This window comes from Globicephala melas, chromosome 21 (genome assembly GCF_963455315.2).
Source record: "Globicephala melas chromosome 21, mGloMel1.2, whole genome shotgun sequence".
NCBI lineage: Eukaryota > Metazoa > Chordata > Mammalia > Artiodactyla > Delphinidae > Globicephala > Globicephala melas.
The window spans coordinates 19,985,217-20,012,606 of NC_083334.1; the positions used below are offsets into that span (position 1 = coordinate 19,985,217).

A 27,390-nucleotide genomic window follows, 5' to 3' on the forward strand; every position below is an offset into this window, starting at 1 on the left:
TCGTAACTTATCAGAATAATTTCATGCAAATATAAAATAAACACATGTTGAACCAGACAAAGCTAGACAGATTTGGGTGTCTGCATTATTATATCCCTTTATTCATTTAGATTGTCATGAGTTGAAAGAATATTTAAAATTGGACTACAATTGTTATAGGAAAAGCAATGGACAAACATTGTAGAAATGTGTATTTTGTTTAAGAAAGAGAGATATAATTGTCTGTGCTTCTATTTGCTAAAAATTAAAAGAAAAATTCAAAAGGAACCACAGAAATTTTCCACTTAGGGGAAATAGCAGAAAAGGATTTCTAGGGCAGAGGTAGAAGTGAGACTTCACTGGTGTACATTATGCTTTTAACTTTTGTATCCTATAAATGCATTATCTTGTCAAAAAAGAAAACTTGATTTATGACAATAATGTAGGAGAAAAGATTTTGACAGCCTATAAGATATAGTTTTCCATGAAGAGATCTTTGAAAAAAGTACTAATTCTGCCAGTGTAACTGCAATTAATATATTTAAAAAGCTATCTCAGCATATACATAACTGTGGCAAATTAAAAATATTATCATTTCTTTCAGTATATGTGGATATACATACCCATCATATACATATATCTAATTTTTAATAGGTGAGAGTATAGTCTCTTACAGCATACATCTTAATTCTTTCAGGTTCTATTAAACTTTTTCAGGTTGCTTGCCATGATGATTTCATTTTCAAAATGAAAATTGTATTCTAAATTCAAATGTGTACTCCATGAAGGCTATCTTCTGTTCTCCTTTATAGTAGTTTATATCTTAAATAGCTAGATATAGTGCTTGAATGACATTAAGGTAATATTGAGAAACTACTGACATCAATTTCATTCTCATCTAATTAGTGAAGATGAAGGCTCGAAAGAAAAGAAATATAGAACCAGGTAAAAGAGATAAAGTATTAAGGATAGACTTAGATAGAATTCTGGAATAAAAGCTCAAACATCATATGCAATTTATTCGTGGTAATTTACTGGTAATTTTTATTAAAGAGTGCTTGGAGGTAGCAAAGCATTTTAACATCTGAATGTGATATTACTTTTCCAAAATATACATGTTATGGGAAGAAATATTGGAGATTTAATTTTAAAAAGTGAAGAGTGTTTAACAGTATGCAAATTATGTGTTATTGAGAAAAAAATTCAGATTGGATGAGGATATTTGGTGCTAATTATCAAGGACACCGCTATCAGCAATAGATACAGCGGTGTTCTTTTCCTTCTTATTATTTATATTCCTTTAAATGCAAAAATGTACTAAAAGACAACATAGTAATTTGCTAAAGAAAAACAATAAAATTATCTATTTTCTGTTTTGACTATAAAGCACCACCCAGTTGGAATTTTCAGAGGAGATATAGCAAGTACCTTCTTATATATGTGATTTGTTTTTTAAAGTCATGAATTGTATGGCATTTTTTCAGTAAGTCATAAATATTTTGTGTTAACAAAATACTGTGTTTACAAAGTACATATGACCGAAATCTAACTGGTTTCTGCTCCTGTTAGCCTTACTGTCTTTCATTTATAGGCAAAGGGATCAGTATTATTTTAGATTAACTAGTACGACTAAAATTAGGATGAGAAATCCTGCAGGATATGGAATCTAGGCATTAGTAGCAAAAGAATAGTAAGAAAGATGCATATAAACGTTGACTGTAGGGTTTTCCAAAGTCTGAGCAATTATCAAGATTAATTTCTGAAATAAAAGCTCTCATATGATGTTATAGATACCGTTAGTTGCTCCCTCCTCATAACTATTCTTTCCTTCTCTTTTAGTAATACAATCTCAGGTCTAAGCTGGGCATATGACTACTCAACTCAAGACTATATGTCTCCCTTACAGCTAGATGTGCCTGAGTTCTAGCCAATGAGATATAAATAAGGTGGTGTGTACAATTTTAGATGGTGTCTTTTTAAAAAATGGACCTGCCCTTTATTCTGTCTTCCTGCTCTCTAGAATGAGACTCATTAAAATGACCAGTAGCACCTATATTGGTCTCCAAGATAGAAGCATAGTTTGAGAGTGGCAGAGAAAAAAATAGAAAAGGCCTGCATTCCCAAGCCCCCATATCTCCATTCTAACCATGGACCACATACCAAGCATGTATCAGAAAGAGAAACAGCCTAATGAGTATTCTGATATACAGTAATATCCAGAATGAATATTTTGGAAATATAATTTCAACTCTTAGATATGCCTGCAATAAATAAGTGATGATAAAAGAATTTGCCCTACAAGTTTTTCAGATATCCTAATAATATTCCATTTAAATTCATCATCAGATTACTTACATTCTCTGAACACCAAAAAGCTATTTTCAGGGAAAGACAGGTGGAGGTATGCTGGTGAGGGAAATTTGGACTAGTATTTAAAATGTGCTGCACATGTGGCTATAAAACTTTTTTTTCTTATTGAGCTGGATAATCTGATAACAAAGAGTGCTTTGAATTGGAAAATTCCCTTGGAGTTTAAAAAAATATATTAAAGTGAAGGACAATATGTTGAAAAGAATTAAAAGCTTCATTTGGATGATAACAGCGTAGGAAGTTACTTTAGATGACTCTAAAAACACACACACTCTTTTAAATACCTATTCTGAAAGGGGGAGATGAGGCATGAAAAGAGAATACACACTGAGTAATAGATATCAGTAAATAAGAAAACTAAAAGTCCATTTTGCAAATTATTTTTAACAAATTCAAGTGATCTCTACTGAAACACAGTTAACTGCCTAAAAGCATCGGAAGTTTCCCCAAATATTTAATTAAATAAATGACTTCATCATATCCTCGCCCCAAATATTACTAGTATGTTCAAAAATTTAGCTTGGGCGGAGGGGCAGTTTAGTTATTTATAATTGTTCTTGAATATTTTGAAATATTCAGGATACCAAGAAATCTTTCCAGAGACTAAGGAAAGTAAGAATGTTATTAGAAAGATGAATGTAGGGGAAAAGTAGATCTTAGAGAGATATTGTTTATTTTATTTATCTGAAAACCCCGTTACCTTATTTAAATAACTCATTAGACAGCCGTTTTTTTAAACTGGAAGAAAGCAATGGGTTAGAGACATGCTGTTTCTGAATTAACAGAAATTTTAATTTAATTTAAAAGACTCAATCTTTATTCACTACCTTTGCTTTTGTCATTCCGTTTTGAAAATAAGTATTTCAATGTATTTACCTCTTTCTTTGGGTTTCTGTATCAGTTAGGGGTTTGGAAGAAAAAAAAAAATGGCACAGAGGAAAAAAAGTGGAAGTGGGACCTGAGATAAACCTTGAAGGTAGAGAGCTAAACGATTGGGGTAAATTGTGGCCCTATTCACTGAGAAGGAGATTACTGAGGAAAAAATAATTTGGCAAGTGTGTGAAAATTAGGAGTTCTTATTGAGACAAACTATATTTCAGTACCTTTTAGACATCTATAAAAGGTGTTTATATAAACTTGGATTTCCAGGTAAATATTAGTGCACATGTTAGAAATCTTGGACTCAACACATACATGTTACTTAAAGCCATGATCCCGAATGAGAACCCCCAGATGCATGGAGAAGTGAGAGGAGTAAATAGAGAGGATTTCCTTCCGTTCTTTTTGGGTTTTTTCTTTTGCTCTGGAGACTTTTCACACAGAATACAGTTTAAGAGGGAAGAGATATGGGGATATATGTATATGTATAACTGATTCACTTTGTTATAAATCAGAGACTAACGCACCATTGTAAAGCAATTATACTCCAATAAAAATGTTAAAAAAAAAGAATCATTATTCTGACCTCTGAGACATGTAAATGTTTAGAGAATAGGAAGAAAAGAAGAAAGCAAGCATATAGCCTGGAAAAGTATGACTAGGGAGCTAGTAAAAATGCCAAGAGTGTGGTTTCTCAAGTCTAATGAAAAAAGCTTTTAAGGAAAAATGTGTTGAATGAGTCAGATGCTACTGAGAGATCCTGTAAGATGAGGTCTATGGCTATTAAATTTTGAAAAATGTTTATTCCAGATCTTGATAAGACCAATTAGAGTGGAGTAGAGAGAATGAAATCCTGATGTGATTGACCATTTGAAGTGGAAAATGTTTGTAGTCCGGATGTGTAACTAAACTATTGATTAGATATTATAGATTGAAATGAAACTTAAATGTTATAAAGCCTCATTAAAAAGAAAATTACTTCCTCTTAGTATTAGTTCGTACATGTACACTGGTAATGTTGTTGTTGCCATACAACCATTAGGGTGGGATACTCTATTTTAGAAAGTACTAAATCTCATTGTGCTCTAATGAATTTTCCGGTAGTTTCAAGTTAGAAATGTACTTTTATTGAGCACATGTTGCTCTGGTAGTATCATCAAGTAAACTGATCCAAAATCACAAGAGATTACGCACACACAGGGGAAATTGTAATCTACAGCACTTCTCTTTAAAAACATTTTCTTTTTAAAATATGTGGTTTTAGTTTTAAAAGCTATGCTATTTAAAGCTGCTATTTAAAGTTGTACCTGTGAGGATGTGTACATTGATTGTGATGCCTCTAATGAGGAAGTAACACTGATAAACCTGATCCAACAATCAATATAGATTTTGGTTTATCAGCCTTGTATAATTGTTTAGCAATTCCAATATACTATAATCTCCTTGGGTACAAAACCCTTTTCTTCTTTATTTTCACATACTCAGCGTTAACCTAGTTTGTGAAATATAGTGAATATTTAATAAATACTTTAAAATTATTGATAATTAATACTTTGGATCATATAAGACTGAAAAAAACATGGTTTAAATACCACTTCAACGTAAATGAATGCTTCTTAGTGTGTAATTTGTGTCCAGGACAAGGGCGTATAATATAGAAGTGTTATTGCAAGAAGGATTTATCATCTACTGATACAACAGCGGAGACAACCTGTAGACTTTGAACTATACAAAACTAAACTTGGTTCCAAAACCTGGAATCAAGACTCATTCTTGACTATCTAAGCAGTATGTTAAATTCTTAATCATTTAATTATTTTTCAGTAGATTCTTTGTTATTCTTTAAATAAATTCTTATTATTTGAAAATGATGAGTTTTATCTAATTCTGTTATACATAATATCATTTACCTTTTATTATCTAAAATAAAATTGATATTTATGTATTGACCTTGCATTCAGAGACTTTGATACATTGATTTCCTAATTCTAAGAATATCTTTGTGGATTCTTTGGATTTTCTACGTATAGAATTATGTCATCAGTGAATAATCTAGTTTTGTTTCTACCTTTACAATTCTTATAAATTATCAAACCATTTTCTAGTTGTATTCCACTGGCTATGATATCTAGAACGAATATAACTGTTGAATATAACTGTTAATAGTAGGTATCCTTTTCTACTTCCTTATGTTACAAGGAAAGCTTTCAATACGTCATTATTAAGTGTCAGGGGTTTAATATGTTTTTATGGATCCCTTTGTCAGGAAAGGATACAAAGTTTGGTAAATGGTTTTCTTATGAACAATGTTGAATTATGTCAAAAAATTTTTATACCTCTATGAGCTAATCCTGTCTTTTCTCTTTAAAACTTCAAAGATAGTTAAATATATTTACTGAGTGTCAGATATAAACCACTCTTACATGCCTGGAGTAAACATGGTGGGCTAATGTGTTACTTAGGCTTTTTGATTTTTTGTTTATGAGTATAATTATACTGGAATCTTTACTCAGTGTGCTATCTCTGAAAGGTTTTTGTGTCAGAATTATGCTAGCTTCATGAAATCAGTTGGGGAGTGTTTCGTATTATTCTGTTCTCATTAAGAGTTGTAATTTGTATTCAAGTTAATTCTTTCCTGAATAGCACAGACTAGGATTTCTGTGTGTGTGTGTGTGTGTGTGTGTGTGTGTGTGTGTGTGTGTGTGTGTGTGCATGTCTGTATGTGTATATATGTAAAGATTTTAAACTATTTATGTAATTTCCGTACTGTGTTGTACTATATTATAACGGGAGTGCTCAGGTTTTTTGTTTATTCCTAAGTCAATATGGTAAGTAATATTTTGTAGGCATTTTTTTCAAGTCAAACAGATTTTCAAATTTATTGATACAATGTTGCTATAAAATATTTGTACCATTTGAACGTCTATAATATCTGTAGTAATGTCCCTTTTTATTACTGATATGTATTGTTATATTTAAATATTTTATTAATTAACTTCACCATAAATTGTTCTATTTTATTAGTTGTAATAAATCTACTTTTGACCTCATTGATCTAATGTATTATAGATTTGTACTCTATTTCATTAATATCTGCCCTTCATTATTTGTTTCCATCTACATTTTGAGGATTTTTGTTGTTGTTGTTTTATTGCTGTTGTTTTCTACTACTCAGCATAGGGGGATGTTTGATCATTAATTTTTAGCATCTCTTCTCTTCCAATATAGCTATGTGAGGCTAGACATTTTGTTGTAAGTACTGATTTAGTGTATTTTACAAGTGTTGATAATAATATTGTAATCATTATTTAGTTTGGAACACTTTCTAATTTCAACTATTATTAGAATTTTGCCCATTGCTTATTTTAATGTGTGTTTTAAGATTTCTAAACATATGGGGATATATCAGTTAACTTTTGTTATTTAAGATTGATTGCAATGTGGTCAGATAAAAATCTCTGTAATTTTCATGCTGTAATCTGTTAAGATTTGCATTAAGCCAGAGTAATGATACACTTTTTAAGGTATTTAATAGAGTAGGTTGAGATAAAATAGTCAAATAAAATATTCAATTATTCCCCAATATATATAAGTCATTTTGCTGAAAACTTTATACTTATATAATGTAGTGGACAATTATATTCCAATAAAATGGAAAAAATATTCAGTTGAAAAGGAGCACTTTAAAGTATTTATTTTATTTATATATGCATATATATATTTGGTTGTTTTTTTTTTTTGGCCACACTGTGCATCACGTGAGATCTTAGTTCCCTGCCCAGGGAACAAACCCATGCCCCCTGCATTGGAAGTACAGAGTCTTAATCACTGGACCACCAGGGAAGTCCCTAAAGTATTTAGATTAAGGATTCAATGCACGACCAATATGCCAACGTTGATAAAAATGTTTTAATTGTCCCATTATTATTATTTTTTTTGCTGTGTTACTGAGAAAAGATTTTATAATCTGTCAAGAATCTGCAATTGGCTAGTTTTTCTTGTAGTTTTGTCAAATGTTGCTTTGTTTTGACATCATGTTTCTACATCTATAATAATTTAAATTGCTAAATATTCATGGTGAATCAATTTTTTGTCATTATGAAGTAACATTTGATATATTAGTAATGCTTTTTAATTTAGAGGTACAGAGCATATTTTTTTCCTTTTAATTAAAGACTGATGAATTTTTTGTGGGGAAATTCAGTGATACTTAAAAGGTGGAACATTCCCAGAATTTCTGTTTAATAAAGATGAACATGACGGAAAGGAGAATACATAGAAACTTAAAGAAGAAAATAAAGAGTAAAAGAATTCAGCTAAAGGAAACCCAATTCAAAATTTATGAACTCTTCAAAATGAGTGGGGTCAATGAGTAATTTATTGATTTCTAAAATTGGAAAGTTCAGAGCTTGATTCATTCGTTTCTGACTGGATCTGACTATTTAAGCAGTAGTTTCAGGAATGTCTCTCTGTCCTTCTCTTTCTCTTCTTTTTTTTTCTCCCTTTCACTGATTGGCTGATTTCTCAGGCAGACTTTCTCCATGTTGCAAGTACAGCTAAAAGCTTCAAGTTTATATCATGCTCAGTGTCTGATCTCAAAGAAGAATGTGCCTCTTTTTCAAAACTTAGAGCAAAAATCAGGAGAGCATTTGAGTCACGTGCTTGTGTATGGATTAACTGCTTTGGTCTGAGAGAATAAAATCCTATGAGAACTGAACCACTTCTAGAGAAAGAGCTGGCCTCCCATGCCCCCATGGGGAGTATATTGTCAGGAAAGAGTCTGTGGAGCAATGGCATAAAAAAGATGTTTACTCCAACAGCAATCAGGGAATTGTAAATTTAAACCATAGTGGCATACCTTTTAACATGCAGATTGGTAAAAATTAAAGTCTTTTAACGTTCAGTGTTTGCAATGATGTGGAGTTACAGGAACACTCATACTTTCTCCTTAGGAATGTAAATCAATACAACCAGTTTGGAAAGCAACTTTTTATTATTTAGTAAAATTAAAGTACACACTCTGCTGTCCAGCCATCCCACACCCAAGTAAAAGCCCTAGAACGCGTTTGCCCAAGTGTAGAAGGATCCTTACACAAAAACATTGATAGCATAATTGTTACAGATTCTGATATCCTAGAAACAACCTAAAAGATTTTCAATGGAAAATGGATCACTAATTTGTGGTATATCCGTACGATAGAATATCGCAGTGAAGGTGAATAAACCAGAGCTACAATTTAACAAAATAAATCTAGTCACTGAAAAATACAAATAATATAAAATGGTGTGTCTGTGCATGTGTGTGTGTATCTTGTGCAAAACATGCAAAAATAAGAAAAAGGTTTGATGGATACATACATAAGTAGTAAGGTTATAAAATGGGAGTGATAAAGACTCATTTGGGGACATTGCTGACATCTGGAGCTCCCTGAGGATGAAGGGACATATGATTAAGGAAAGGTTACACTGAAAGGTTCACCTATTTTGGAAATAGTAGATATGTATTCAGTGGGGTGGTGGGTAACATTATTTATATAATTATTATATGCATAAGTTTTTCATAACTTTTTAGAAAAGGATGACGGTGAGCAATAGTGTGTGATCGCAGGGATAGTATAGATGGGCAAGGAAGTGATACACAAGGCTCAAAAGAACAAATGGTGGAGAGTCATGGAATTCATTTCAACTTAAAAACACACTTAAATTGAGGAATATTGTGCACAGGCATCGGTCTAGACACAGGACTGTAGGGAGTCCCAGGTAGGGCTACAAAGGTGAATATAGCCTCAGAGTAAATATAACAACCTTATTTGCTGATGGAAGAATGGCTGCTCCTCCAGTTCCAAAACAGAAGGCAGTTCCTGAGGGTAGGGGGAAAGAAACAAAGACTGATCTCTTGCAAGATGCCGTGAGGATTGCAGATCCCCCAAGGCTCAATAGCCCTTCTTCTGAGACAAGCTTCCCAGCCTGGCCCTGGTGACCTTTCCTTTATTCTGCTGCTGCTTCTCCTCTTGTCCCCCGTACACTCAGAGTGCACTTTCCACGTGCAAGATTTTAATGACACACATCGTGTAAAATAAAATAAACCCCAGGTTTATTTACACTTATATTTCATGAAAGCAGCTTACTTTGTTTCAAACTTGGTTTGGTTTTTTTCCTGACCCATGATAATTCTAAATCAGCAATTTCAGAACACTGAATTTAGTTGACTGTATTGAATCTTGTTTTTGTTTTTCTTCTGGGAATTTCTAATCTTTTAATAATGCTCTTCTTTAAGACCTTGAAAATATTGACAGACATACACAATTAGAGTTATATAGGAAGAAAGGATTCACCCTGCTATGCTTGAGGAAAACACACCAGACATATCCATTTTGATCTTTGCCTTGTTTTCTTTTTATTGAAGAAAACTTTCCAGTTCATGTCTTCGACTGATTTAACATAGAAAATGCAAAGCCAGTACATAATTAACGGAGCCTCTCTACTTGTCTGCAAAACATGTATTTGGACACTAAATATGACTGTAAGAAATGTGAACCTTCCAAAAAGGGCAGTGGAGCCATCTCTGAGGGAAATAAGAAATTAACATTGTTGTTGTTTTATTTGTTTGCTTTTAAAGAATCTATACAAAACATTAAATGGACTAGAGAAAATATTAGGATATGTATTGAACACTTCAATCCTTTTAAAAAACCTATTATTTTGCTTACATATTTTCTTTTTTTCCTGCCAGTTCTCTTTTCTTGTTCTTTTTTAAGTTGAAGTAAAGCTAATTTACAATATTATGTTAGTTTCAGGTGTACAGCATAGTGTTTCAGTATTTTTACAGATTATAGTTTATTGAAAGTTGTTACAAGATAATGACTATGATTCCCTGTGCTGTACAATAATATATCCTTGTTGCATGTCTATTTCATACATAGTAGTTTATATCTCTTAATCCCATATGTCTATCTTGCCCCATTTCCCTCTCCACTCTGGTAACCACTAGTTTGCTTTCTATATCTGTGAGTCTGTTTCTGTTTTGCTACATACATTCCTTTGTTTTATTTTTTAGATTCCACATATAAGTGATATCATACAGTATTTGTCTTTCTCTGTCTGACTTATTTCACTAAGCGTAATATTTCCTAGGTCCATTCACATTGTTGCAAATGGCAGAATTTCATTATTTTTTATGGCTGAGTAATATCCCACATCTTCTTTGTCCAGTCGTCCATGGATGGACACTTAAGTTGTTGCATAATGTTTTGGCAATTGTAAGTAATGCTGCTATGAACCTTGGGGTGCATGTATCTTTTCGAATTAGTGTTTTTGGTGTTTTGGGATATATACCCAGTAGTGTAATTGCTTGGTCATGTGGCAGTCCTAGTTTTAGTTTTTTGAGAAACCTCCATACTGTTTTCCACAGTGGCTGCACCAGTTTACATTCCCACCAACAGTATACAGATGGCCAACAGGCACATGAAAATACGCTCAGCATCGCCAGAGTGTTTGCCTGGCTCGGTCTGGGGCACACGCGGAGGTGGTCATGGGAAACCCAGCAGCTCCAGAGCAGTCCTCTCTCTGCCCTCTCAGTCCTGCCTCGAGAGCGAGCCAGTGAGCACACTCCTCACCATCAGAGTCCATCCTTCCCACAGCCCTCCTGCCTGTCCCAGAGGTCCTCCAACCAGCCAAGGCAGCTGGTCTTCCCCACATAGGACCCCAGGACCCAGGCACCCAGTCTGTGGCTCTCACCTCTCACTCCCCAGTGTGCTCACCTTTGTATTCTCCCTTTCCTCTGAGTCTCCTCCCGGGGAGCACAGGTCCCAAACTGATCGCCTTTCTTCCCTTCCTGCGCAATTATGTGTGGACCTTTCTCACAGCCTTGGTTGTAAAGGAGTCCTTCTGCCAGTTTCCAGTTAGTTTTCAGTGAGAAATTTTCCACATGTAGGTGTATTTTTGATATGTTAGTGGGGGGAGGTGAACTCCACATCCTCTTACTCTGCCGTCTGGATCCATCTCCCTCTTTTCTTGCTCTATACCTAATCGTTCTTTGATTTTTGAAGTTGCTGACATGAACTTCTCAGAGATATTCTGAAAGAAGCACTTAGTCTTGATACTTTAGTTAGCAATTTGGTGTTTAAGATGACTAATAAAATATAGAGCTTCCAGGATAACTTGTCTCCCATGATCTATTTGCTAAGGAATCAGAGCTCTTTACCCAGAGACATTCAGACATATTGCTTTCCTGCAACTCTGGAGGCATCTTTGATTGAGATAAGGTTAAACTGGACATCACTGCCCCTCTGAACAACTGGCTTCTAAGGTGATCTAGCCTAGAGAATATGAGATGCTAACTTGAAACCTGAAACACAGAATAAGGCAACACAAAGCACGTTAGGATATAATAAATTCAGTTCCATATATATAGCCTAATATATTTATTTTAAACATAAATGTTCACAACAATGCAATATATGTCCAATTACATATATTAAGTGCTTTCCATTTGCAGAAAAGTAATATACAGAAGCACAATACATTCAAAATTATTTTCTGACTTAAAATACTTATTATCAATGCACTGCTAATTGCTTGCAATTTTGCCTTCTGTACTTATACGAATATGTTGAATAGAGTGTAGTCTGCTGTGTTAATTTATATATCTATTTTTCAGTTGGATGAGTCTTTATCCATTTATTTATGGCCTAGATGCATCTCTTCTATTCCAGGTGCATAAATGTTTTCTAATCTGCTTATTTTCTTTTGCTTATTTAAATGCAATGAATTAAGATTTCAGCATACTTTGCCACATCCAGACACTTAACTTATATTTCTGATAGTTTCTGTGACTTATAGTATAGCATTTTTATGTTAATAAATTGTCTCCCATATAACAACATTAAGTATTATGCCAAGAAATGTCTTGCTGCTGTGTGTGTGTATATAGTGTGTATGTATGTATGTATCTATAAGCACAGAGATCTGTATACTTCAATGTCATTAAAGTCAGTGATATATTTTGTGGATCAATTCACCCAATAATTAAATATATTTGAAGGAAGCAAGGTAGTGTACATGTTAAGTTTTACATGTATAGTATCTGTAATATCTTTTTGGCAGTTCATATTTAAGGTATGCCTCAGTGCCCTGAAAATAGATTGAAACACAGAAGCCTCAAAACTCAGAAATCACTTTTATCAACACATGTGGCCTCAAACATGGCTTTTTGAACATCATCCATTTGAGTTATTATGGTTCAAAGATTAAAAGCTCAATACAGGAAAGTTAGGCCATGATGAGAAGAAAACAAAATCAGCTGAACACAGGCTGCTGAAATAATGTTTGCAAGATCAAATGCAATGACTGTGACCAGGAATGATAGGTCTTCCATGGTTTCTCCAATATTACCATTAAATCCCAGAAGGAAAGTTATTTGCTTAAAAAAACAGACTTTAAAATACAATTTATGCTCTTTTGAACTTGATAGCTTGCATGGTTAACACCAGTTTTTAAGTATTTAGCATTGTTCTCATTGGAGGTTTTCACATTTTCTTTGTGGACCTGAAAACATATATGTAGTTTCAGAATATAAGAAAAATTTCTTGTTTTCAGAGAAATTATCCCACATAGTACCAGTTTGGAATAATGTCTTCCTCTTATTAAGTACTCCTCAGGAGCTATGATGATGGGGAGGTGTAAGTTACTAAAGTGTAAGTACTAAAACCCATGGACTAGGGTTGAGAGTAGGGCTGAGATGGGGTTGAGGACTAAGGAAATGGGAAGAAAGTTAAGTCTTGCACTCATTCACCTCTACAACATTCTCCTACTAAAAGCCTACTAGAAACTAGACACAGTTTTAAATTTAGAGGGCGTTTCGGAATACAAATATAATCTCCTGTTTTGAATTCCTGGGGGTCATATAGCTAACAAAAAATGGTAGTACATTGTCTTACTCCGTTTGGATTGCTGTAACAAAATACCATAGACTGGGTGGCTGAAAAACATTTTTATTTCTCACAGTTGTGGAGGCTGGAAGTCCAAGATCAAGGTGTCAGCAAATCCAGTGTCTGGTGAGAGGCTGCTTCCTGGCTTACAGACAGCCAGCTTCTCCCTGTGTCCTCACTCCATAGACTGCATAGAGAGAGAAAGCAAACTTATTTGTGTCTTTTTATAAGGGCACCAATCCCATTCAGGAGGGCTCCATTCTCATGACCTAATTACCTTCCAAAGACCCCATATCCTAACACCATCACATTATGAATTAGGATTTCAACATATGAATTTAGGGTGTACACAAATATTCAGTCCATAGCATATGTAGAGAGAAATGAAAAGAAATATGCACAAAGGGTCCCTGAGTGGAGCACATTGTACTTGCCAGGAGTTTCTGATGTAGATAGCAGCAGAGGGATGTTCCAGATCTCAACAGGAGGGGAAGACACAGATCCATATGCCAAATGCATTACGCCAAAAGAAAGAAATCAGTGTTATGGAAATAGCAGTTGCTCAGCCCCTGACCAGTTTGATCTTCTTGCTGAAGCCCTGCTCACTCTCAAATTAATTATGTTTTCCACATATGGGAGCTGGCTTTGTGGATTGTGGATGAATCAATGTGCAAAATTGTCCAATAAATTGAAAATAGATTTCAATTGCATGATGTCATTGTATTTCTTTAAAATATTTTAATAAAGAAAATTATTGATTAGAAGATACATTGGAGAACACTAAATATATATGTTATGTATGTATATATAGATATACATTTGCGATATTGAATCTAAAATGGATTCACATTCAGTAGTAATAAAGAGTGAACAAATTGCAGTATTGAATCTATGAAGTGTAGAGTAACTAAAGGTTCACAACTGAATAATGCTTTATAAGTACCTTGTGATGTAGCAAGTATGGGCACTATTGTCTACTTGCAGAGAGAAAACACGAGAATCCTTCAGTCCACAAGTCCTTATGAAGCATCCAGCACATGCCAGGTAAAATGCCAAGTCTTCAGGCTGCCACCAAGAACAAAGCAGACATTGTCTCCCTTGTGTATATGCAGAGATTTTCTAACTGGCTAAACCCACACAGACCTTGTCAGGACTATGTCAGGATTTAGAGGTCAGATGTGTACCCAACCAACCTAGCCCAGCAATACCTTACCAAATTAGATAGCCTCCTGAAAAGGATGGTAATTTTAAAATATTAATTTAGGTATAAAACATACTGTAGAGATTAAATAATATATATATTTCTCTTTTTTTAAAAAAAATACATGTTAATGGTTTCCTGGATACCAGATTCATTTTTAAACCTTTCCTCTGACCATAGGAGCTGATGCTGTGGAAGCTCAGTGTAAAAGATTTGAAGTGAGAGCAAGTGAAGATGGCAGGGTGCTGTTTTCTGCAGATGAAGATGGGATTACCATTGGGGCTGAAAAGCTGAAAGTTACAGGTACTGTAGATGGAGGTCTTGGAACATTGTTTACTTCTTGAAAGAATACGCAACTGAACAAGAAACTACTTTTTTATATCTATGGTCCCCACGCCTGAAATTGAGTCTTGCATAATATCATGATATCACATCATTTGATTTTCCAGTAGTCATAAACAGAAAGCTCTGGTCGTGGTTGCAGAAGACACTATAAATATTAGCCTTAATGATATAAAAGCAAAGCTGCACGTCTCAGGCAGGGTTAGGTGGAGGAAACTGAGTGTGGATGGTGGAAGAAAAGGTGGGGTGCAAACAATGATTAAAGATTACTCAAGGTGATAGATAAATACAAGTTAGAGGTGTTACTCAACAGTAAAAGATATGCAAAGGAAGAACTAAAACATCAACTTTAGAATGAAGTAAGGGGAAGTTTATAAGTAAATTAAATTCCTGTTCTTTAGGGCTCATAATTATCTTCAAAAGTATATAAGTCAAGAAATAGTGCTAATCACCTATTACTGAGACATTATTAAAGTCATTATTCTAATATTAGGGCCATTAGTGTCAACCACCAACTGAAATGAAAAAGCAACAACAAGAGCAAAATAACAGAAAGTTAAAAGCACGATTGGGAATGGGGAAGGATTTTATTAATACTATTTTAAGCATTTTGAGTACAATCGCTTTTGAATAATTTGATTTACAACCACAACACATATTATTTTGATAAAATGTTTTTAAAAGACAAAGAGGCCTATATTAAAAAAATTAAATATGTTTGGCTTAGCGTTTCCCAAATTTGAGTTTGGGGACAGTTCATGGGATATCTATCATACCTAGGTAGAACAGAGCCTGTGGGCCATGTGAGAGCAGTTTGCATGGTAAATGACCTCAGCTCTTGGGCTGTTTGGGTTAAATTCTGCCTCCACCATTCAATAATTTGGGTAAATCTATGCCGTCTATTTTCCTTCATCTAAATGATTGAAATGATAGTGCGCACATGCCTGTGTGTGCATGTGTGTTTTTAGAATGTTTTGGGCACATAGTGAAGACATTGTAAGGGTTAGCTTTTTGTTTTTATTAATAAAGATAATATTGATATTGCCAATATCCCAGACACCAGGGTCTGCGTGGATTTCAAGAAAGATACACTATTAAATAGCAATGAAATTCAACAAAGATTGTAGAATGGGGATCTTCACTGGGCATCTCTGGTCTGGCTCACAATCTACCACCACCATCCTTATTGTCCCCGAGGGCCTCCTTTCTTTCTTTCGTGAGTTTTCTGATGAGTAGCTGGAGCCTGCACCATTGGGTTAGTGCTTGGGCTGGTTCCCAGGACTGCCCATCAGCCTCATTTCTCTTTCTTTCTTAAGACTCCTTAAAAAGGTCAGGAGTAAACATGTATATGGGATAAACATTGGCCTTCCTAAGTCTTGAGTTGGCAGTCAGGGAGCCAAAAAATTTTTTTTAATTAAAAAATCATGAGGAGAGCTTCCCTGGTCGTGCAGTGGTTAAGAATCCACCTGCCAGTGCCGGGGACACAGGTTCAAGCCCTGGTCTGGGAAGATCCCACATGCCGCGGAGCAACTAAGCCCGTGCGCCACGACTACTGAGCCTGCACCCTAGAGCCCCTGAGCCACAACTGCTGAGCCCGCGTGCCACAACTACGGAAGCCCGTGCACCCAGAGCCCATGCTCTGCAGCAAGAGAAGCCACCACAATGAGAAGCCCGCACACCACAACAAAGAGTAGCCCCTGCTCGCTGCAACTAGAGAAAGCCTGCGCGCAGCAACAAAGACGCAACACAGCCAAAAATAAATAAATAGATAAAATAAATTTATTTTAAAAAAATCATGAGGATTTTCCTTGGCAAAGAGCACAAACAAATCAGAAAGGACATTGACTTTAGGGCCCTTGATGCTGAGTTGCTAGTTGGTGAGAAAGTCAGGAACCAGAGTAAAAACGAACTCAGAGGGATTGGGCAGATGTGATTTTAATATTTAACAATCTTTAAACCTTGGTAGTGCCTGCAGTTATCAGCTTTGATACCAAAATAATCCTCATAGCTTTTAGGATATTACACACGTAACCAAAAATTATTTCATCCATTTCAGATATTTGCATTGGGTACTTTGTATTCATAAGTGAAGGGTAGTTCTGGAGCTCTTGACGGCTTTTATGATCTCATGGAATTCTAACTTTCTCTGATCTTTATATTACCTTGATTTTTCTCATAACTATTGCAGTGAAGTACTGTCTTCACAAAATTAGACCCAATAACTAGTTTTTATAATTTTTCTTGGAGGTAGATGGATACTCACATTTATTTCCTCTTTTTCTTGGTAGCCTGGTTGCCATCTTTGAATTGTTAATTGCGCTATTAAATCAGAGGAAAAAGTGTTCCCTAAAAAATCTAAGGATTTTTTGCTTTTCAGTTAACTGTCTTAGGGCAGTCATCTCTGCTGACCTATTATTCATTCTTTCTCTCTTTCTCCCCTTTGTATGTGTGTGATGTATGCATGGTATATTGTATGATGTATAGATGGATAAATACATATATCTCACTCTAGCTCTGTTTTTCCATTTCTTTCTCTGTCTCAAACATATACACACAGCTTTGAGTTTATTTTTCATAATACTCTTGTTTAATCTATATTTTCCAATTATCTCAAAAAATTAATCAGTTTTACAATATGTTTATGTATCATATGACTCCAGAAGATCCTAAATAATAAACTAATACAATTTTGAGTTCATAATTACAGAATCCAGGCAGATTTTTGTGAAGGATGGAAGCGTCACACAGGAGGGAATAATGAGAGTGTCTATAACATGTAACCCTGGCTTTTAACCTGATGCGGGTATGCAAGGGCCACATCTTTCATAAATAATGCTAAGTTAGGGAATACTTTATTTTATTTTTATTTTTAAAATAAATTTATTTATCTATTTATTTATTTTTGGCTGCCTTGGGTCTTTGTTGCTGAGCATGGGCTTTCTCTAGTTGTGGTGAGCGGGGGCTACTCTTCATTGTGGCACATGGGCCTCTCATTGCGGTGGCTTCTCTTGCTGTGGAGCACGGGCTCTAGGCACGCAGGCTTCAGTAGCTGTGGCACGCAGGCTCAGTAGTTGTGGCTCGCAGGCTCAGTAGTTATGGCATACAGGCTTAATTGCTCAGTGGCATGTGGGATCTTCCCGGACCAGGTCTCAAACCCGTGTCCCCTGCATTGGCAGGTGGATTCTCAACCACAGCACCACCAGGGAAGTCCTAGGGGAGTACTTTAATATGATTAAAATTCCCCTCAGTATCCAGTCACACTTCTGTTTCTCACAGAAGAACCCAGATAGACCCACAGACAAAGACACAAACATACACACATACACACTCATTCTCAAATTCCTGTGAGGTCCTTACTCCATTACCAGAATACGGCATAGGAACTTTATAGTAGCTTTATTCTTTCCTGTAATACTTCTAAAATAAAGGAAAATAAAGTTATCAATGGCAAATATAATTTAGAATTTCACATGCTTAGAGGAGAAAATTGTGCATAACGTAGCATGCAATTTAAGGGCACTGGGATTGATTAGTAACCTCATGTGTACTTTAAAGCAGTGCTTAAATATTTAACAAACTATACTACAAAGAAACAGTGACTCCAAGGTATTTCATGTAAATTAGGGAGCAGTGCTGACAAGACTTCAAAGTTGCATGTGACAAGAGATCTGTGTGAGGTTGATTCTAGAATTTTAAATTTGTGACACAGAAATTTTCCATTTAAGCAATATCCATAGATATTAAAATGGAATCTTTCTAATTTATATTTTAAGAAAAATGGCATTTCGTACATGGACTTCTCTTTCCAGGTGGCAGAAGTAGTTGAATTTATTTAGATAATAAGTGTGTCTATCCAGCTGAGGCAAAATCACTTATGACTAAAATTATTTGTAGATCTAGTGTGGCTCCGGATACTCAAATTTACTCTACTTGGAGCATAGCAGGGATGTACTTGATGCACTTAAATACTTTCAGGGTGCAGGAGGGTGGAAGTAAAGTGGCAGGTAGTTACCTGAATACCACCAGGCCTCATTACCCCATCGGCATGTTCAGCAATCAGTCAGTCACATGCTTTCAATTTTTAACGTTTTTACTCTTGATATTACTTGACTTGCTCTGTAGTACTTTGCTTAAATTTTAATTTGAATATACTTATTTGACCTTAACTTACCCTGTCTATATCATTGAATATATGGGAGTTTTACACTTTAGCTCTCATATGCATACTTGACAACTTTATTTTCCTTTGTATTCCGTAATATTGGTCAAAGATACTACTTAATGCAATTATCTTTTGAGACCAGGTCAATAAATAAAATATATGAACCCTTACACGCAGAAGACTCTTAAATTTAGTGCTTTCAGGCAGAATCAATCAACTGCGATTTGTACTTTCACTTTTATTCCAAGTAGTATATTAACTTAGAAAACAAAGTGCAGGTCATTTGACTTTATAAAGTGAAAGACTTTAGTCCTTTAGAATACTTTCATGTTAAATTAAAAGCCATTAGTTGGAGTTAGATCTCTCTGTTTTGCCTTTGAGAGAAAAGTAGAAAATGGCTCAATGTATGAGAAGAAAGGATGTCTCTTTTTTATCAGGCAGTAGAAATTAAAACTGTCAATTTGAAAGAATAGTGAATCCGAATCATGCATCTACCCTGTGCCCTAGTGTTTGCTTGAAAGCCAAGAGTGTCATTCCTTTGTCTCTGTTCTAATTGAATGATTGGAAAGATAGGTTCCAATGCTTATTTGACAACAGAAGAAAGAGTTTTCCAAAGAGCTGCCTTTAAATTAAACACTATGTTTCTGGGTTGAAATCAGTATTTTCTGGTTTGTCTTTATTAGTTAGTCTTCTACATCCTTCTTCTTGTCTGTTAAATTGGGACATTGTGATGGGGGTGAGCTTTGGAATCAACCTTTCTATTACATAGGACTGTTGTTCCTCCAGGCTGTCCAAATGCTAAGAACATGGTAACACTCAGCCAGCAGGATGGAGCTGCTTGGTCTGAACGGCACCTGAAGAAATGTGATGAGATCAGGTGCTGAGGAAAGGGAGGTGCAATCACTTCATTTTCTTCGGTGTGGCATTTCAAGTCTGTAGACTTGAGTAAATCACTCAACTCAATTTTCTAGTTGTTTTTTTAAATTAGTCCTCCTCCTCCTTTCCTCCCACCCCAGCGAGCCTGAGGAAATGCTTCAAAAGCACATCTGCATGGTTACTGTCTCTAGTTTTTTAAACTTACAGAGGATAAAGCTTTTAGAGATGTTAAAGATGAGTACCACTCTGGCCCCCAAATTTCTGGGTGAAAACTGATTGCAGGTTTTGAAGTGTATTAATAATGAACTATGCCATCGTCAGAAAATAGCTGCTTCCTCTGAGCACCTTACTGACAGTCTTCTCTGTGACTTATTTTATTTCTCTGAGTTCTGACTTAAATGTTTCCTAATTTTGTTAAAGCAAAACTTCTTGAAAATATAATTGGTGCAATAGAAATATGAAGAAAGTCATAAAAGAGGACCCGCTTTCCCTTTATGAGTTTCAAAGAATTTGTGGATTTGTTTTTAAAGCCAATCACATTTAGCAAAACTTGAATGGGGCTCCAGAGCAAGGGGTGTACAAGAGTTTTTTGTTTTCTTTTTTTAATTATACTCATGACTTTTCTTCAGGCTTGACATTGTTTCAAACAATAAAATATAAATTTGAACAATGTAATTAATAAACCACAGATAACGTTTTTCAGAGTATAGAAAAATATTCTCCACATATGTCTTAGTCAACTCAGGCTGCTGTAATAAAATATCATAAACTGACTGGCTTAAAAAATAGAAATTAATTTTTCTCACAGTTCTGGAGTCTGGAAGTCCAAGGTCAAGGTGACAGGATGGTTGGGTTCTGGTTAGAGCATTCTTCCTGGCTTGCAGATAGTTGCCTTCTCAATGTGTCCTCACAAGGCAGAGAGAGAGCGAGCCCTGGTGTCTCTGACTCTTCTTATAAGGTCACTAATCCTATAATGAGCATCCCACCATCTCCCTCCTCTAAATCTGATTTTCTTCCAAAGGCTCTGTCTGCAAATACCATTACACTGGGAGAGATAGCCACCACACATTTATTTTGAAGAGACAAAATTCAGTCCATAGCAATATGGTAAATTATTTTATTAAATATGGAAAAAATGAAGTATATAATATTAACTTTCAATGCTGTAAGATCTTCATACAGGGATATATAATTATATAGGGTAGGTTTGTAGCTATTTGATGATGTGGCTTTAATACAATGGTCAATCTCAGAGAATCTAGACACATCAATGACTATGTGGTCCCTTAGCCTAGTCCCCTTGAATATCAATTGTCAAATTGATAAAACCAAACCAGAAGTAGGGTTCTAAGGTAGTTGGATTGCAAACAGTGGAAGACTGTAGTCCCTGTTGAGTGAGTGAAAGACAGGCCTTCTGTATTATTGATTGAAAGGGAATCCTGCAGATTCAGTCCATTTCACTTCTCCTTTTGTTCCTTTCTCAGTGGACGTGTCAAACTTCTGGTCACCTTACTCTGTAGGATACATCATTTTATCACTGAAATAGAGTCTCAATCCTGATTTCACTGGCCTGATTAGATAACTCCAATTCTTTTAAACCTCCCATGCATGCTCACAGGTAGGCCGGAGATCACTTTTTGGCAAGTTCAAAACTGTCCTCAGGAACACGTTTTGAATAGGCTTAAGTGTCAAGGTAAGTGCTCAGGTTGAAGCCCCAAAATTCTGACTTTAGGAGGGAAATTGCCAACCGAAGAGTAACTGTCAACTTTTATTTTGAAATGATTATAAATTCACAAATGGAGGCACTCCAGGATCGTGACAAGTTGTGGCAGGGATAAGGGAGGATGGGGGAATCAGCTGCTTCTTCTAGATGCTAGGGAATGCAGCTGGACCTGGATCCAAAGCAGGCTCTCCATATGGAAAAGGCCCAGAAGACAATGCTCGGCTGGAGGACTGAGCTGAGTGCAGAAGGCCAGTGACCCTGTGCCTTTGGATTGGAGAATGTAACCCATTTACATGTAAGCCGTGTGGCTGACAGGGTCTTGGTGCTCCGGCCAGATGTCAGGCCTGAGCCTCTGAGGTGGGAGAGCCAAGTTCAGGACATTGGACACCAGAGACCTCCCAGCCCCACATAATACCAATTGGCGAGAGTTGTCCCACAGATCTCTGTCTCAGTGCTAGGACCCAGCTCCACTCAATGACCAGCAAGCTCCAGTGCTGGACACCCCATGATGAACAACTAGCAAGACAGGAACACAACCCCACCCATTAGCAGAAGGGCTACCTAAAATCATACTAAGTTCACAGGCACCCCAAAACACACCACCGGATGCGGTCCTGCCCATCAGAAGGACAAGATCCAGCCTCATCCACCAGAACACAGGCACCAGTGCCCTCCACCAGGAAGGCTACACAACCCACAGAACCAACCTTACCCATTGAGGACACACCAAAAACAACGAGAACTATGAACCTGCAGACTGCAAAAAGGAGACAACAAACACAGTAAGTTAAGAAAAATGAGAAGACAGAGAAATACACAGCAGATGAAGGAATGAAGTAAAAGCCCATCAGACCAAACAAATGAAGAGGAAATAGGCAGTCTACCTGAAAAAGAATTCAGAGTAATCATACTAAAGATCATACAAAATCTTGGAAGCAGAATGAAGAAAACACAAGAAACATTTAACAAGGACCTAGAAGAACTAAAGAGCATACAAACAATGATGAGCAACACAATATATGAAATTAAAACTTCTCTAGAAGGAATCAATAGCAGAATAACTGAAGCAGAAGATCGGATAAGTGAGCTAGAAGATAAAATAGTGTAAATAACTACCACAGAGCAGAATAAAGAAAAAAGAATGAAAAGAATTGAGGACAGTCTCAGAGACCTCTGGGACAACATTAAATGCACCAACATTAGAATTATAGGGGCTTCCAGAGGAAGAAGAGAAAAAGAAAGGGACTGAGAAAATATTTGAAGAAATTATAGTTGAAAACTTCCCTAACATGGGAAAGGAAACAGTCAATCAAGTCCAGGAAGCACAGAAAGTCCCATACAGGATAAATCCAAGGAGAAACACGCCAAGACACTTAATAATCAAACTATCAAAAATTACAAACAAAGAATAAAAATTAAAAGCAGCAAGGGAAAAGCAACAAATAACATACAAAGGAATCCCCATAAGGTTAACAGCTAATCTTTCAGAAGAAACTCTGCAAGCCAGAAGGGAGTGGCAGAATATATTTAAAGTGATGAAAGAGGAAAACCTACAACCAAGATTACTCTACCCAGCAAGGATCTCATTCAGATTCGAGGGAGAAGTTAAAACCTTTACAGACAAGCAAAAACTAAGAGAATTCAGCACCACAAAACCAGCTTTACAACAAATGCTAAAGGAACTTCTCTAGGCTGGAAATACAAGAGAAGGAAAAGACTTACAAAAGCAAACCCAAAACAATTAAGAAAAGGGTAATAGGAACATACACATCAGTAATTACCTTAAATGTAAACGGATTAAGTGCTCCAACCAAAAGACACAGACAGGCTGAATGGATAGAAAAACAAGACCCGTATATATGCTGTCTACAAGAGACCCACTTCAGACCTAGGGACACATACAGAATGAAAGTGAAGGGATGGAAAAAGATATCCCATGCAAATGGAAATCAGAAGAAAGCTGGAGTAACAATTCTCATATCAGAAAAAATAGACTTTAAAACAAAGACTATTACAAGAGACAAAGAAGGACACTACATAATTATCAAGGGATCAATCTAAGAAGAAGGTATAACAATTGTAATATTTATGCACCCAACATAGGAGCACCTAAATACATAAGGCAAAGCTAACAACCATGACAGGGGAAATCGGCTGTAACACAATCATAGTAGGGGACTTTAACATCCCACTTTCACCAATGGACAGATCATCCAAAATGAAAATAAATAAGGAAACACAAGCTTTAAATGATACATTAAACCAAATGGACTTAATTGATATTTATAGGACATTCCATCCAAAAACAACAGAATACACTTTCTTCTCAACTGCTCATGGAACATTCTGCAGGATAGATCATATCTTGGGTCAGAAATCAAGCCTTGGTAAATTTAAGAAAATTGAAATTGTATCAAGTATCTTTTCCGACCACAACACTATGAGACTAGATATCAATTACAGGAAAAAAACTTTTAAAAATACAAACACATGGAAGCTAAACAATACACTACTAAATAACCAAGAGATCACTGAAGAAATCAAAGAGGAAATCAAAACATACCTAGAAACAAATGACAATGAAAACACTACAACCCAAAACCTGTGGGATGCAGCAAAAGCAGTTCAAAGAGGGAAGTTTACAGCAATAAAATCCTGCCTCAAGAAACAAGAAATATCTCAAATTAACAACCGCAGCTTACACCTAAAGCAATTAGAGAAAGAAGAACAAAAAACCCCCCAAATTTAGCAGAAGGAAAGAAATCATAAAAATCAGATGAGAAATAAATAAATAAGGGCTTCCCTGGTGGCGCAGTGGTTAAGAATCTGCCTGCCAATGCAGGGGATGTGGGTTCGAGCCCTGGTCCAGGAAGATCCCACATGCTATGAAGCAACTAAGCCCAGGCACCACAACTACTGAGCCTGTGCTCTAGAGCTTGCATGCCACAACTACTGAAGGCCCTGTGCCTAGAGCCCGTGCTCCACAGCAAGAGAAGCCACCACAATGAGAAGCCCACGCACTGCAAAGAAGAATACCCCAAGCTCGCCCCAACTAGAGAAAGCCTTTGCGCAGCAACGAAGACCCAACGCAGCCAAAAATAAATTAATTAATTAAAATTACTTTAAAAAAAAAGAAATAAATGAAAAAGAAATGAAGAAAACAATAGCAAAGATCAATAAAACTAAAAGCTGTTTCTTTGAGATGTTAAACAAAATTGATAAACCATTAGCCAGACTCATCAAGAAAAACCAGGAGGATTCAAATCAACTGAATTAGAAATGAAAAAGAGAAGTAACAACTGACACTGCAGAACTACAAAGGATCATGAGAGATTACTACAAGCAACTATATGCCAATAAAATGGACAACCTGGAAGAAATGGACAAATTCTTAGAAAAGCACAACCTTCCAAGGCCGAACCAGGAAGAAATAGAAAATATGAACAGACCAATGACAAGCACTGAAATTGAAACTGTGATTAGAAATCTTCCAACAAACAAAAGCTCAGGACTAGATGGATTCACAGGCAAAATCTATCAAACATTTAGAGAAGAGCTAACACCTATCCTCCTCAAACTCTTCCAAAATATAGCAGAGGGAGGAACACTCTCAAACTCATTCTACGTGGCCACCATCACCCTGATACCAAAACCAGACAAAGATGTCACAAAGAAAGAAAACTATAGGCCAATATCACTGATGAACACAGATGCAAAAATCATGAACAAAATTGTAGCAAACAGAATCCAACAGCACATTAAAAGGATCATACACCATGATCAAGTGGGGTTTACCCTAGGAATGCAAGGATTCTTCAATTTACACAAATCAATCAATGTGATACACCATATTAACAAATTGAAGGATAAAAACCATATGATCATCTCAATAGATGGAGAAAAAGCTTTCAACAAAATTCAACACCCATTTATGATAAAAACCCTCCAGAAAGTAGGCATAGAGGGAACTTACCTCAACATAATAAAGGCCATATATGAGAAACCCACAGCCAACATCATTCTCAATCGTGAAAAACTGAAACCATTTCCACTAAGATCAAGAGCAAGCCAAGGTTGCCCACTCTCACCGCTGTTATTCAACATAGTTTTGGAAGTTTTAGCCACAGCAATCAGAGAAGAAAAAGAAATAAAAGGACTCCAAGTCAGAGAAGAAGAAGTAAAACTGTCACTGTTTGCAGATTATATGGAACTATACATAGAGAATCCTAAAGATGCTACCAGAAAACTACTAGAGCTAATCAATGAATTTAGTAAAGTAGCAGGATACAAATTAATGCACAGGAATCTCTTGCATTCCTATATGCTAAGATGAAATATCTGAAAGAGAAATTAAGGAAACACTCCCATTTACCATTGCAACAAAAAGAATAAAATACCTAGGAATAAACCTGCCTAAGGAGATAAAAGACCTGTATGTGGAAAATTATAAGACACTGATGAAAGAAATTAGAGATGATACAAACAGATGGAGAGATATACCATGTTCTTGGATTGGAAGAGTCAACATTGTGAAAATGACTATCTTACCCAAAACAATCTACAGATTCAATGCAATCCCTATCAAACTACCAATGGCATTTTTCACAGAACTAGAACAAAAAAAATTCACAATTTGTATGTAAACACAAAAGACCCTGAATAGCCAAAAGCAATCTTGAGAAAGAAAAACTGAGCTGGAGGAATCATGCTCCCTGACTTCAGACTATAAAATACAAAGCTACAGTAATCGAGACAGTATGGTACTGGCACAAAAACAGAAATGTAGATCAATGCAACAGGACAGAAAGCCCAGAGAGTAACCCATGCACATATGGTCACCTTATCTTTGATAAAGGAGGCAAGAATATACAATGGAGAAAAGACAGCGTCTTCAATTAGCAGTGCTGGGAAAACTGGACAGATACATGTAAAAGAATGAAATTAGAACACTCCCTAACACCATACACAAAAATAAACTCAAAATGGATTAAAGACCTAAATGTAAGGCCAGACACTATAAAACTCTTAGAGCAAAACATAGGCAGAACACTCTGTGACGTACATTGCAGCAAGATCCTTTTTGACCCACCTCCTAGAGAAATGGAAATAAAAACAAAAATAAACAAATGGGACCTAATGAAACTTAAAAGCTTTGGCACAGCAAAGGAAACCATAAACAAGACCAAAAGACAACCCTCAGAATGGGAGAAAATATTTGCAAATGAAGCAACTGACAAAGGATTAATCTCCAAAATATACAAGCAGCTCATGCAGCTCAATATCAAAAAAACAAACAACCCAATCCAAAAATGGGCAGAAGACCTAAACAGACATTTCTCCAAAGAATATATACAGATTGCCAACAAACACATGAAAGGATGCTCAACATCACTAATCATTAAGGAAATGCAGTTCAAAACTATGATGAGGTATCACCTCACACCAGTCAGAATGGCCATTGTCAAAAAATCTACAAACAGTAAATACTGGAGAAGGTGTGGAGAAAAGGGAACACTCTTGCACTCGTGGTGGGAATGTAAATTGATACAGCCACTATGGAGAACAGTATGGAGGTCCCTTAAAAAACTAAAAATAGAACTACCATATGACCCAGCAATCCCACTACTGGGCATATACCCTGAGAAAACCATAATTCAAAAAGAGTCATGTACCACAATGTTCATTGCAGCACTATTTACAATAGCCAGGACATGGAAGCAACCTAAGTGTCCAACGACAGTTGAATGGATAAAGATGTGGTAGGGCTTCCCTGGTGGCTCAGTGGTTGAGAGTCCACCTGCCGATGCAGGGGACACGGGTTCATGCCCCGGTCCGGGAGGATCCCACATGCCGCAGAGCGGCTGGGCCCATGAGCCATGGCCGCTGAGCCTGTGCGTCCGGAGCCTGTGCTTTGCAACGGGAGAGGCCA

General features: G+C 36.1%; 1 protein-coding gene across 3 annotated transcripts in view; it reads left to right on the forward strand.

The window, feature by feature from the left end:
• The window catches only part of SGCZ (sarcoglycan zeta), a 915,455-nt gene that overhangs the window by 854,026 nt on the left and 34,039 nt on the right, over positions 1 to 27,390 (forward strand). For all 3 annotated transcript variants that reach the window (XM_030832087.2, XM_060291683.1, XM_060291684.1), the window contains one exon: positions 14,539 to 14,661. In XM_030832087.2, coding sequence (XP_030687947.1) covers positions 14,539 to 14,661 — 123 coding nt within the window. The remainder of the gene's footprint in view (positions 1 to 14,538; positions 14,662 to 27,390) is intronic.